The sequence below is a fragment of the Xyrauchen texanus genome, chromosome 13, assembly GCF_025860055.1.
Source record: "Xyrauchen texanus isolate HMW12.3.18 chromosome 13, RBS_HiC_50CHRs, whole genome shotgun sequence".
In the NCBI taxonomy this organism is placed as follows: domain Eukaryota; kingdom Metazoa; phylum Chordata; class Actinopteri; order Cypriniformes; family Catostomidae; genus Xyrauchen; species Xyrauchen texanus.
The window spans coordinates 47,732,153-47,744,958 of NC_068288.1; the positions used below are offsets into that span (position 1 = coordinate 47,732,153).

A 12,806-nucleotide genomic window follows, 5' to 3' on the forward strand; every position below is an offset into this window, starting at 1 on the left:
AACGTGGTATTAATTTCCACATATGTGACATCATGTCGAGTCGGTTATGGATGATGTTTATGGTGACTGTCTGGGATTTTTGGAGCTTCAAATGTCGGATCACCATTCACTTGCATTTTAAGGACCTACAGAGCTGAAATATTTGTATATTTTACTTCAAATCTGTTCTGCAGAAGAATGAAAGTCACACACACCTGGAACATCATGAGGGTACTGTTGTGGTGGTGGTGTAGTGGGCTAAAGCACTGAACTGGTAATCAGGAGGTTGCTGGTTTGATCCCCACAGTCACCACCATTGTGTCCTTGAGTAAGACACTTAACTCCAGGTTGCTCCGGGGGGATTGTCCCTGTAATAAGTGCTCTGTATAATACATTGGTAATCAGAAGGTTACTGGTTTGATCCCCACAGTCACCACCATTGTGTTCTTGAGTAAGACACTTAACTCCAGGTTGCTCCGGGGGGATTGTCCCTGTAATAAGTGCTCTGTGTAATACATTGGTACTCAGAAGGTTGCTGGTTTGATCCCCACAGTCACCACCATTGTGTCCTTGAGTAAGACACTTAACTCCAGGTTGCTCCGGGGGGATTGTCCCTGTAATAAGTGCTCTGTATAATACATTGGTACTCAGAAGGTTGCTGGTTCGATCCCCACAGTCACCACCATTGTGTCCTTGAGTAAGACACTTAACTCCAGGTTGCTCCGGGGGGATTGTCCCTCTAATAAGTGCACTTTGAGTCACTTTGGATAAAATCATCTGACAAATGAAATAAATAAATAAATAAATAAATAAATAATGACAGCATTTTTAACTTTGTGCTCAGTGTGTTCCACTGTGTTTCATTTTCACTTGTTGGTACACTGACTTTTTATGGAACAGAAATGAAATAACGCAACATTTCCATTTGATTTATTTATTTGTGTTGTAGTCACACATATTAATCATGAGTCTGTATTTATATGAGCAAATATCACACTAACCCTTTCTTTTGAACTCTATTGCAGCGTCTAATGGCTTTAATCCTGAGGGATTCATATTGATTGAATTTAATTTCTTATGAGTTTTGTGTATATACAGTATAACAGTTTAATACCTTTAATAAAGGATTAGTCTGATTGGTGTGAATTTGACATCTGATGTTGTTTTGGTCATGTGATGTTCAGAGACTGATCAAACCTTCACTCGGATAATGGCTTTATAAATATATATTTCCAAAATTACGAGAAATGATCTCAACACAAATGGCTACAGACGAAATACAAAAAGGGTCTGAATTACTCATTTTTATAAATAATAATATGATGAACTGTACATCGTCATCCTTCATTGTCTTATGATGCTCTGTTTGTAAATGCCTCCCAAATATACACACGTTACACGTATGCTGTCATGTGATGTTTAGGAGAATCACACATCGTGTGTGTCAGTCCAGCAGAACACACAGAATTTGGGATCATAGTTTCCATAATAACAGGATTTCCATTTCTCTGTTTGAAGCTCAGAGCAGAAGTTCTGTACAATATCTCAAAGTTTTAATTTAATATCTGTGAGAGGAGTTTCATATTCATGTAATCTACAGCACCGTGTAACATGTCTGACATATAAAACAAGTTAACTCTGTAAATGTGCATTAAGAAGTATTGTGTATGATGTAATATTGATATTGTAAATGAAACTTCAGCATGTTATATTACTGATCACATTCTACTGCTAGAGATTAATAATGATAGTTTAATGATACAGATTTAAAATAATGACAAAAGGTCTCAGATTCTGCAGAAAATGATGCGGTAACAGAGAACATCTGTAAGGTAAAGAGTAAATATAAGTCATCATTTGAATGTTTAAAGCTCTTTTCTCAACACACACTGTTTAAAGCAGCTTCACAGAAATTCATGCCGTAAGAGAAAATGAAGCTGTGATGTTTTAAAGTCATTATTGTGTGGTTAGATGAGAAATGTGATTGTAAATTATGCCTTAATTTAATCAAACAGCTGTTTGCTCTTATGGTAAATTATTGTAAAATAATCGAATGTATATTTCTGTAACTCTTTCATTTAGAAGTGAATTAAAATGATATTTTGATGTCGCTGTATAGAGATCATTATGAAGCTGATTATATAAAAACATATTCCAGCTAAATGTTCTGTTTTCATAAATATGAAGAGTATCTTTAAAAATGTTGCACAGTTTCTATTGTGTGTTCTGTTGCTGTTGGACAGTTATATATATAACTATACATTTAACTATATATATATATATATATACCTATACATATAACTATACATTTAACTATTCATTTAACTATATATATATATATATATATATATATATATATATATATATATATATATATATATATATACACCTATACATATAAATATATATAACTATTCATTTAACTATCCATTTAACTATATATACACACCTATACATATAAATATATATATATATATATATATATATATATATATATATATATATATATATATATATATATATATATATATATATATATATATACACACACACACACACACACACACACACACACACACTCGTTGATGAGAACAATGCTTTTTAGCAATTGCAAAAAACTGTAATACAAATCCTACAAATTGTTTACAGAATCACAGTGTTTGGCGCCATCTGACGTCACAGAGTGGAACTTCCGCCTTGAACAGCCCGTCGAGAGAAATGAATAACAAGCTTAAGGAAGTACAGAATATACACAATTATATATTTTATATATTAGATCAGGAAGTGTTAAAATAGAAAAAGCAATACTGAGATTTTTTAGAAATAATGGTTTTAAACGTAGAAATATATGATTTATTTTATTCCTCGTCACACGCGCTGTAGGTGGCGACATGCGTCTTCAGTGAACTCACAGAAGAAGAGAAATGAGCACGTGAAAAACATGACAGCGGATTTATTCTTCAGCAAACATTGAATCTCACACACTTTTCTGTAGTACAGGAACTTTACAGCGGCAGTACAGACAACACAGCTCGTGTTTACAGCTCAAAACAGCAGCGACTGAGACATTTATTGATTTAGTAAATATATGAATACATTCATGGATAATTCTGAAGAAGATTCGCTTCAGTTGCATGAGGATGAAGAAATAATCGAGGTAATTGATCTGAATGACACAGAACAGACCGCAGGTGAGTGTTTTTCAGTATCAATGCTTCATAAATACTGATGATGTGTTTGTAAACTGCTGTAAATGTGCTCGTTTAATCACAGTTATGGATGTTTACATTGATATTGACTGTGTGTGTTCAGATGATCTTGCTGATGAATTGGAGGATGTGGATGTTGCTGAAGATGAAGGTTGGGAGACTGAAGATGAGATGGAATCAGAACAAGACGACAGTGAACTGACTTTCTCCAAACACAGCGGTGAAAACACACTCAAACCTCTGTGTGAAAGTATTTATACCCCAGAGCTTATTGATCATGATTGTGTTCACAGGTTCAGTGTTTTGTGTTCGTCTGGATCCAGTGACTAACAGTCTTGCAGTAACTGGAGGAGAAGATGACCGAGCGTTTGTGTGGAGCGTGAGTGATGGTGACCTGCTGTTTGAATGCACCGGTGTGTAGAATCCACATTAAACACGTGCACAAGCACTTTATTACATTCACACTCCGTGTAGATCAACAACATCTGTTTCCTGATTCAGGTCATAAAGATTCAGTCACGTGTGTTGAGTTCAGCTGCGACTCAAAGCTGGTGGCATCTGGAGATATGAGCGGACTCATTAAAGTCTGGAAGGTGGAAAACAAGACGGAAATCTGGTCGATGGAAGTCGGAGACCTGGAAGTAAGTCTGAAGCATGTAGATGGCTCTCGGCTTTCTCTCTTCATCAGGGTTTAATGTATGTGTTATTTCGCAGTGGTTGGAGTGGCACCCGTGCGCTCCGGTCTTACTGGCCGGTACAGCCGATGGAAATCTGTGGATGTGGAAGATTCCAAGCGGAGCCTGTAAGACATTTCAAGGACCCAACTGTCAGGCGACCAGCGGAAAGATTCTCCCTGATGGTGAGACTTGCAGAAATACTGGAGTTACTGAATCTTCTGTGGTTCTGTGTTTTAAGTGTCTGTTATTTGTACAGGAAAGAAAGCGATTGTAGGCTATGAAGATGGAAGTTTACGTGTGTGGGACCTTAAACAAGGAAATGCCATTCATGTCATCAAAGGTGGTTTATACTCGTGTTTCACTCACTTTAAATCTCACTTGACTCTGTGTGCTTGAAAGTCCTGCACAGGCATTTGTGTGATATTTGTGCTGGTGTTTGAAGTTTAGGCTGAATGTGTGTGTGGTTTGTTCAGGTCGTGATGGTCATCAGGGCGCACTCACATCGATGGCCTGTAATAAAGACGGATCGCTGGTTCTGACCGGGTCAGTGGATGGTCAAGCTAAACTCATCAACTGCTCCACAGGGAAGGTGAGTGGCGTGTGTCTGCAGCGAGGCTTTTGTGATGGTATTTACGAGTCGTGTTTCTCATATCTTGAGTCGCGGGCGGAAGGGATGGAAATTTCCCTTTTAATGTTTTACGTGTTTTACATGTGCTGAATATCTTCTCATCTGAAACGTGCATTTGTTAGAAACATAACTTTTCATTTATGTGTTTTAATAAATTAAATACAGTAAAGTTAATTAATTTGTATGATTAACTGAAGTAATAATCAAAGATTAATTATCAAAATATTCCTTACTTCCAACCCTACTTTATACATAAACACAACTACGCAGGATGATAGAAAATCCGACCGAGGAAACATTAAATACACGATCTGTGTCTCGAAGTAAATACACGATCTGTGTCTCGAAGCAAAACAAGTTGAGAACCGCTGATCTAGAGCGTCCGGCAGTATTATGGAGTATAAGGAGGAATATATCAATATTTATTACTGTAGAAGTGTAATCTGAGCTTTGAGTCTCATTTGAGAAGTATTCAAGAAAACACATTAAATATAATCGAGCGTCTCATGTGATCTCTTCAGGTTTTATGCTCATTTTCCACTGAAAACAGTGAAGTCAAAGACTCTATGGAGGAGCAGAATCCCAACTCAGTAGAATCTGTGGGCTTTTGCAATGTGTGAGTAAAATAGAGTGTTTTATAATTGATCAGGATATAAGTGTTTAGTAGGTGTTTAGGTGTAGTGTTGGTTTGCCGTATGTTTCAGGTTGCCTCTGATTGCTGTGGCGTATCTGGACGGCACTTTGGACATTTATGACATGAACTCCCAGAGCATCAGACACCGCTGTAAACATGAGGTAAGAACTGAAGTTACAGAGTCAATCACATATTAGGAGCGGTTGTGCTCATGGGGACCGACTTTGAGTCCTGTTTGGTCCATGTCCCGATCCCGTCTCTCTCCACTATCCTGTATAATAAAGAGAAACTGACAGACTGCAAGAATTCATTCATATGCACAAACATCGACAACCAAAAACACTTTTCTTTCACTCTTGACTCACCATGTCTCACTTTTGTCTTTTAGCTCACACTTTTCTCTGTGTGTGTGTGTGTGTGTGTGTGTTAGGTTGGTATTGTGCACCTGCAGTGGGAGGAGGCGTCTGCAGTCGTCAGCACCTGTAATCTCGCTGGGGTCGTCACTCTGTGGGACGCTCGATCGGGTCACATGATGTCAGAATACCGCGGTCATGGTGCTGAGATTCTGGACTTTGTACTCAACAGGTCTGTTAAATTGAGAGTTAATGATAAAGTCAGAGACACTGCAGGATGTTAAATGAATGTTTCTGTTATGTAATTATTGTGTTTAGCAGTGCTAGTTAATAGTGTTGATTAGTTTGTGCTGCTTCATTGGCTGTTTTCACACTGCAGCTGAATGTGGCTTAAATCCCCACATGGGACAGATCTATTTTCTCATCGACTGTGAACCGCAACAACTTTTTGACTTTTTAAAAGTTTTATCTGAGTAATTTTCATTCAGTTACACATTTGATTACACAGTATGTGCGTGTAAAGACACCTGATGCAACAGTGTTGTTACTCGTGTCACTCGCGCAGAAAACAACGTTTTAATATTTGTTTAAATGCAAACACTGAAATACAATAAATCTGAAATAATTCAATCCTAATTTCTAATGAAATGATTTCATTATCCTAACACCTTTGATAAATTTAACCTAACTCCAGAATCTGTTTTGGAGTTTTTATTAAAATGTATTTTAAACATGAAATTATATTTGCTGTTATTGTCATGGATTAACAGCACTAGTCTCATTCCTCTATCATGAGGACATATTCATTTTCACACCATTTCCTTCATCAGTTGCTATTTTGTTGCAGTTATTGAGTTTGTTCTGTCATGTCACAGAGACGCATCAGTCGCCGTGACCGCTGGAGGGGATCATAAAGCCAAAGTGTTCTGTCTGCAGAGACCCGACCGATAGAGACACCTGCTTCTCCTGCGGCCTGAAACCATTTGAAAACTTTTCCAATCTTTGATGCTTTTAACATCAATGACTGTGTGACTCTTGACAAACGTATCATTGTTTTATCTTCATTAAGCTACATGTAGGTAGAATTGGGACGCTTATGATATATATTCTATTTTAAAACACATTGTTCAAATGATTAGTCGTTTTTCTTTACAGTAAACACTGGATTTATTCATATGTTCAGTGTCCAGACTGTTGAACTGACCAGACAGATTAAAGATCTTCTGTTGTTGAAGAACCGTTTGCTTTGTGTGTTTGTGTTGTCTTGTGTTTGTTTGCTGCTGCCAGTTTCATTTTTCTCTTCAGTAAATCATCAGCGGTGACACACAATCGGCAGAATACACTTGACTGACAAGACCATTGTATGATGTCATGCTTTTGATGGTCATAAATTCTGTTGTAGATCAATGTCATGTTGAAACTCTTCGTCTCTTTCACTAATAATTGTGTAAAAGTGTTCTTATGTATGCATGCAAAATGTAATCAAAATGAGTCTTAGGTCACAGTCCGCCATTTTTGGAAAGTTTTGTGTTTTTTTTATTAAAGTCTCCACCTTCAAATGATGTCAATGTTAACATGAAATTCAAACTAAATGTTTTTATGCTCTTTAATGCGTTGTGTCCATTCAGACAGATGTGCTGCATTGAGTCTCCTCCAATTACAGGCTTCAAATTACTGCCAGAAAAGAAACGCATGAGTAAACATCAGAGGGGATGTTGAAAGATACAATGCCAACAGCTGAACCTAACGGTTGCCTAAATGTACCTCAGGAAAGTTATCCAATGTCCATATTAGCTCAGAATTACCTTTAGAGAAGAGCAAATTGCTAAAGTTGAAAAAAAACCCGTTACGGTCAGAGATATGACAACTGATGCAGAGCGTGTAACTCATTTCAGAGGATTTAACCGTTCCGGCGCTGGTGGATACACAACATCAATAACCCTAAATTATGTTGTGCATAAAACTCAAAATGTGATCCTGAGTCAGTGCTACTCAAACTGATGGCGCATGTCACGTTTGTTCTTACACACTTAATGTTGATTAATTTTGATTATTTTAAAGCATAGCATAATACACAGCCAACTATAAAGGGTTTCTGCCCAACCTCTAGATCTAATATATACAAATGTACACTGGCTGCCAAAAGTTTGGGATAATGTACAGATTTTGCTTTTTATGGGAATAAATTGGTACTTTTATTCAACAAAGTTGCATTCAACTGATCACAAAGTATAGTCAGAACATTAAAATGGATATTACAATCTGAAAAAAAGAGTTCTCATCATAAAATCCTCCATGTGCAGCAATGACAGCTTTGCAGATGCTTGTTATTCTAGCGGTCAGTTTGGCCAGATACTCGTGTGACCTTTCACCCCACACTTACTGTACATTTACATTTATGCATTTGGCAGACGCTTTTATCCAATGCGACTTACAGTGGGCATTACAGTGGCCTTTTTACAGGGATAATCCCCCCGGAGCAACCTGGAGTTAAGTGCCTTGCTCAAGGACACAATGGTGGTGACTGTGGGAATCGAACCAGCGACCTTCTGATTACCAGTTATATGCTTTAGCCCACTACACCACCACCACTCCACTCCACTTTTTCACTTGACCTTTCACCCCACACTTCCTGTAGCACTTGACCTTTCACCCCACACTTCCTGTAGCACTTGCCATAGAGGTGACTGTCTTGTCGGGCACTTCTCACACTTTCAGTCCAGCTGATCCCACAAAAGCTCAATGGGGTTTAGATCCGTAACACTCTTTTCCAATTATCTGTTGTGCAATGTCTGTGTTTCTTTGCCCACTCGAACCTTTTCTTTTTTTTTTCTGTTTCAAAAGTGTCTTTTTCTTTGCAGTTCTTCCCATAAGAGTCTTCTCTTTACTGTTGTACATGAAACTGGTGTTGAGCGGGTAGAATTCAATGAAGCTGTCAGCGGAGGACATGTGAGGCGTCTCAAACTAGAGACTCTGATGTACTTATCCTCTTGTTTAGTTGCACATCTTCCACATCTCTTTCTGTCCTTGTTAGAGACAGTTGTGCTTTGTCTTTGAAGACTGTAGTTACACATTTGGATGAAATCTGCAGTTTATGGCAATTTCAAGCACTGTATGTCCTTCATTCCTCAAAACAATGCTTGACTGATGACTTTTTAGAGAAAGCTGTTTTGCCATTTTTTACCTCATATTGAGCTTAAGACATGCCAGTCTATTGCATACTGTGGCAACTCAAAAACAAAGACAATGTTCAGCTTCATTTAATGAACCAAATATCTTTCAGATGTGTTTGATATAATAGCAACTGATTTTCTAGTATCAAATGATCAATTTATCACGATTACTCATGGATAAGGTGTTGGAGTGATGCTGCTGTCTAGATTTGATCAAAAATGGCTTTTTTCAGTTAGTGATGGTGTTTTATACATCAGTAATGTCCTGAATATACTTTGTGATCAGTTGAATGCCACTTTGCTGAAATAAAGTACCAATTTCCTTCTGAAACAGGAAAATCTGTCCATTACTCCAAACTTTTGGCCACCAGTTTATATACAGTTGAATTTACATACACTTAGGTTGAAGTAATTAAAACACATTTTTTAATCACTCCACAGATTTCATATTAGCAAACTATAGTTTTAGCAAGTCGTTTAGGACATCTACTTTGTGCATGACACGAGTAATTTTTTACAACTATTGTTTACAGACCGATTGTGTCACTTTTAATTAACTATAATCACAATTCCAGTGGGTCAGAAGTTTACATACACTAACTTAACTGTGCAGCTTGGAAAATTCCAGAAAATCATGTCAAGCCTTTAGACAATTAGCTTCTGATAGGAGGTGTGCTGAATTGGGGGTGTACCTGTGGATGTATTTTAAGGCCTTCAAACTCAGTGTCTCTTCGCTTGACATCATGGGAAATCCAAATAAATCAGCCAAGACCTCAGAAAACAATTGTGGACCTCCACAAGTTTGGTTCATCCTTGGGAGCAATTTCCAAACACGAGTATCTAGATCCACAGCAAAACGAGTCCTATATCGACATAACCTGAAAGGTGCTCAGCAAGGAAGAAGCCGCTGCTCCAAAACCACCATAAACAAGCCAGACTACAGTTTGCAAGTGCACATGGGAAACAGAAACTGAACTGTTTGGCCATAATCGTTATGTTTGGAGGAAAAAGGGTGAAGAACAGCATCCCAACTGTGAAGCATGGGGGTGCAGCATCATGTTGTGGGGGTGCTGCTGGAGGGACTGGTGCACTTCACTAAATAGATGATGACATCATGAGGAAGGAACATTATGTGGATATATTGAAGCAACATCTCAAGACATCAGACAGGAAGTTAAAGCTCATCACAAATGGGTCTTCCAAATGGACAATGACCCCAAACAAAATGGCTTAAGAACAAAGTCAAGGTATTGGAGTGGGCATCACAAAGCCCTGACCTCAATCTGATTTTTGTTGGCAGAACTGAAAAAGCATGTGTGAGCAAGGAGTCCTACAAACCTGACTCAGTTACACCAGTTCTGTCTGGAGCAGTGTTTCTCAAAGTGTGAGGTATTGCAAAGAGGGCGCAGAAGACTGACCAGTCCTCAAATCTCATTCACTTTCACACATTCAACAAAAATAGTGAAAATACATAAGAACCAATGTGCGCTTGGGTATCTCAGTGAGTATTGACGCTGACTACCACCCCTCGAGTCATGAGTTTGAATCCAGGGTGTGGTGAGTGACTCCAATCAGGTCTCCTAAGCAACCAAATTGCCCCGGTTGCTAGGGAGGATAGAGTCACATGGGGTAACCTCCTTGTGGTCACTATAATGTGGTTTGTTTTTGGTGGGGCGTGTGGTGAGAATAGCGTGAAGCCTCCACACGCGCTACGTCTCTGCGGTAACGCGCTCAACAAGTCACGTGATAAGATGCGTGGATTGACGGTCTCAGACGTTGAGGCAACTGAGATTCGTCCTCCATCACCTGGATTGATGCGAGTCACTACGCCACCACGAGGACTTAGAGCACATTGGAAATTCCAAATTGGGGAGAAAAGGGGAGAAAATAATTTTTAAAAAGTATTCACTTTTATTATATAATATGAGTCAACGTTTCTACATTAGGCTGCATGATAATAAAAACCATTTAGCAAATGTTTGCAGTGTTCAAAATATGGCAAATTATACAGTCTTTTTCTAATTGCACACATGCACAACAAATGCTAGCTGTGGCAGGGCGGAGGGCGTGGTCCTACACACCAGGTCAAAAGCAGAAATTCAGGATAAAAGCAGAAATTCCCTATTTTGTGAGCATAATCACATGCACTTTAAAGGGAGTTCATGATAATTATTTTCTGAATTCATTAATCATTTTAAATAGTCAATCTATAATTTATATCTGTTAATTCTTCGTGCCACTTGAACAGCGTTGGTGACGTTGGTGCAGTTGTGTGCTTTTGTGATTTGTTTCAGCTTTTGTGATTGGTCAAGACTTCATTGCTCCCATCAGCCTGGCCAATTGCAGCTCTGCTCTGTCATAGGTACATTTATAAGAGCTGGGGTCACACCTGTTGGATGTTTGGGTGTGATCGTTTCAAATAACAGCGTGAGAGTTGAGAAGTTGAAAGCATTGGTGGGTGAGTCCAAAATAATAATAATAATAATAATAATAATAATAATAATAATAATACACCTCAGTTTAATAATCTATTTGATTAAAATATCCTTCGTTTATGTTTATAATTACTTCAAAACTTACTTTACCACATTTTCATTTAAACTTCTCAATGAGGATTTTGGGAAATTACAGACATTACAGCAGTTTTGTATTACAGCTGAATTTTCTGCAAAGCTGCTTTGAAACGATGCGTGTTGTCAAAATACAAACAAGTGACTTCTTAATTGCTTTTTGTATTAAATATATTTGTGGCAGTTGGTGACCATGTGGCTGGTTTTGATGCAGAGTTTTAATGCACATTTACTCCAGACACTTCTAAAGAGGCTGATGGCTCCTCTTGGCTTCCCTCACAAATGGGTCTCTTGAGTTCTGCGGGATAACCTTTTGCTCTCTGCACTGTCTGGGTTAGGTGAGTTGATCGATCCAACAGTGCTAACAGATGCAGTTTAAGTAAGCTCTCCTGCTGTTCAATGCTCTCCTTTTGTCACTGTTGTCCTTCAGATCTGCACTGGGCAATAATCCTTATCCAGGGGGGCATTTTATTTTCAGAATAAAATGCTTGTTTATAGTCTCAAAGGTTGAAGCCACTTAAGTGACCGTGTTGCCACTGGACATTTTTTGCAGCCGTTTAAAAATGGAACTTCCAAAAGGGTGTTTAATTATTTTTCCAAACCATTTTAGGTTGTTAATTTTTCAAAAACATTGTTTTTAAGATTAAATGTTTTCAGAATATATTGCACAGAAAAAGTTCAATAGACAGTTTTTCATTAAAATGGGAGAATTGGTTCAAGCGTCTGAAAACTTTTCCAAGGCATGGTGTATGTAGGCTTGATTTATTTTCATAGTTTGATCGTATTTATATTCATAGTATTTACATGCTCTTGAGTTTTTGCAGCATTTTCGTTCATATACAAACCTCTGGCTCAATGTGGTTTCTCAAGAATTACTACGGGACCACAATATCCTTTTATGTGGTGTTTGAATGAAGGGTTCCTAATTTAATCTCCCTATTCAATGTCATTTTGCCAGAGTTCAGATATGTACTTGGAAAAATCCCAAACGATAAACCTTGCACTTTTTAACTGCTGAGGATTCACTCTCAAGGGTCGTCAATGTGTGACCGACATTGTTAATGCAATTTTAATCCGTGTCTGGAAAAGTGTTTTACATTTGACTTAGCATTTAAATATTAAAAGGAAAGTAGTGGTTTTGCTTCCAAAATGCTAACTAATGCTCCTTTCAATGTAAAACATGCCATCTGTGTTTTGCTTTTTATGCTTCAGTTTTTGCTGTGGTCTCATGGTGGTTTTAAGTTGCTTAATTTTCTGGCCAGACTTTATTTCCATTCAGAGTCATTGAGCTCCGTTTCAATATGTTAAACTGAATTTCAAATGTAAATTAGTTCTATTCAATTGTATTTATTTGGCTTTTGTGATCTAAAGTTTTGTCATAATTCATGGTTTTGCTGCAAGCTCTTGTTGTTCTTGAGCTTCATTTTGCAAGTGTTTTAATTGATTTTGGATTCTAAATTATAAATTTGCAGCAAGCTTGTTTCACTTAATTATTTAATTGCAAGCCTTTTTATAGACTTATGGGGGTTGTTCCCAATCATGATTTTGCAGCCAGTTTGTTAATAATTTTGCATAAAGTTTGT

At 37.7% G+C, this 12,806-nt stretch overlaps 1 protein-coding gene across 1 annotated transcript; it reads left to right on the plus strand.

The window, feature by feature from the left end:
* The first annotated feature begins 2,903 nt into the window (after positions 1-2,903).
* LOC127654176 (angio-associated migratory cell protein-like) lies at positions 2,904-7,026 on the plus strand. Its single transcript, XM_052141228.1, has 11 exons — positions 2,904-3,170; positions 3,292-3,408; positions 3,482-3,601; positions 3,690-3,829; positions 3,903-4,047; positions 4,122-4,205; positions 4,339-4,454; positions 5,015-5,109; positions 5,198-5,288; positions 5,558-5,712; positions 6,356-7,026. The coding sequence occupies exons 1-11, from the start codon at positions 3,068-3,070 to the stop codon at positions 6,429-6,431; spliced, it is 1,242 nt and encodes a 413-aa protein (XP_051997188.1). The 5' UTR covers positions 2,904-3,067; the 3' UTR covers positions 6,432-7,026.
* The last annotated feature ends 5,780 nt before the right edge of the window (positions 7,027-12,806 follow it).

Excerpts from the sequence above, each read along its gene's own strand:
- LOC127654176 (XM_052141228.1), top strand. The coding sequence starts at position 3,068 with ATGAATACATTCATGGATAATTCTGAAGAAGATTCGCTTCAGTTGCAT. Across the intron at positions 3,602-3,689 it reads CCTGCTGTTTGAATGCACCG|GTCATAAAGATTCAGTCACG; the intron begins GTGTGTAGAATC and ends TTCCTGATTCAG. Across the intron at positions 4,455-5,014 it reads TCAACTGCTCCACAGGGAAG|GTTTTATGCTCATTTTCCAC; the intron begins GTGAGTGGCGTG and ends TGATCTCTTCAG.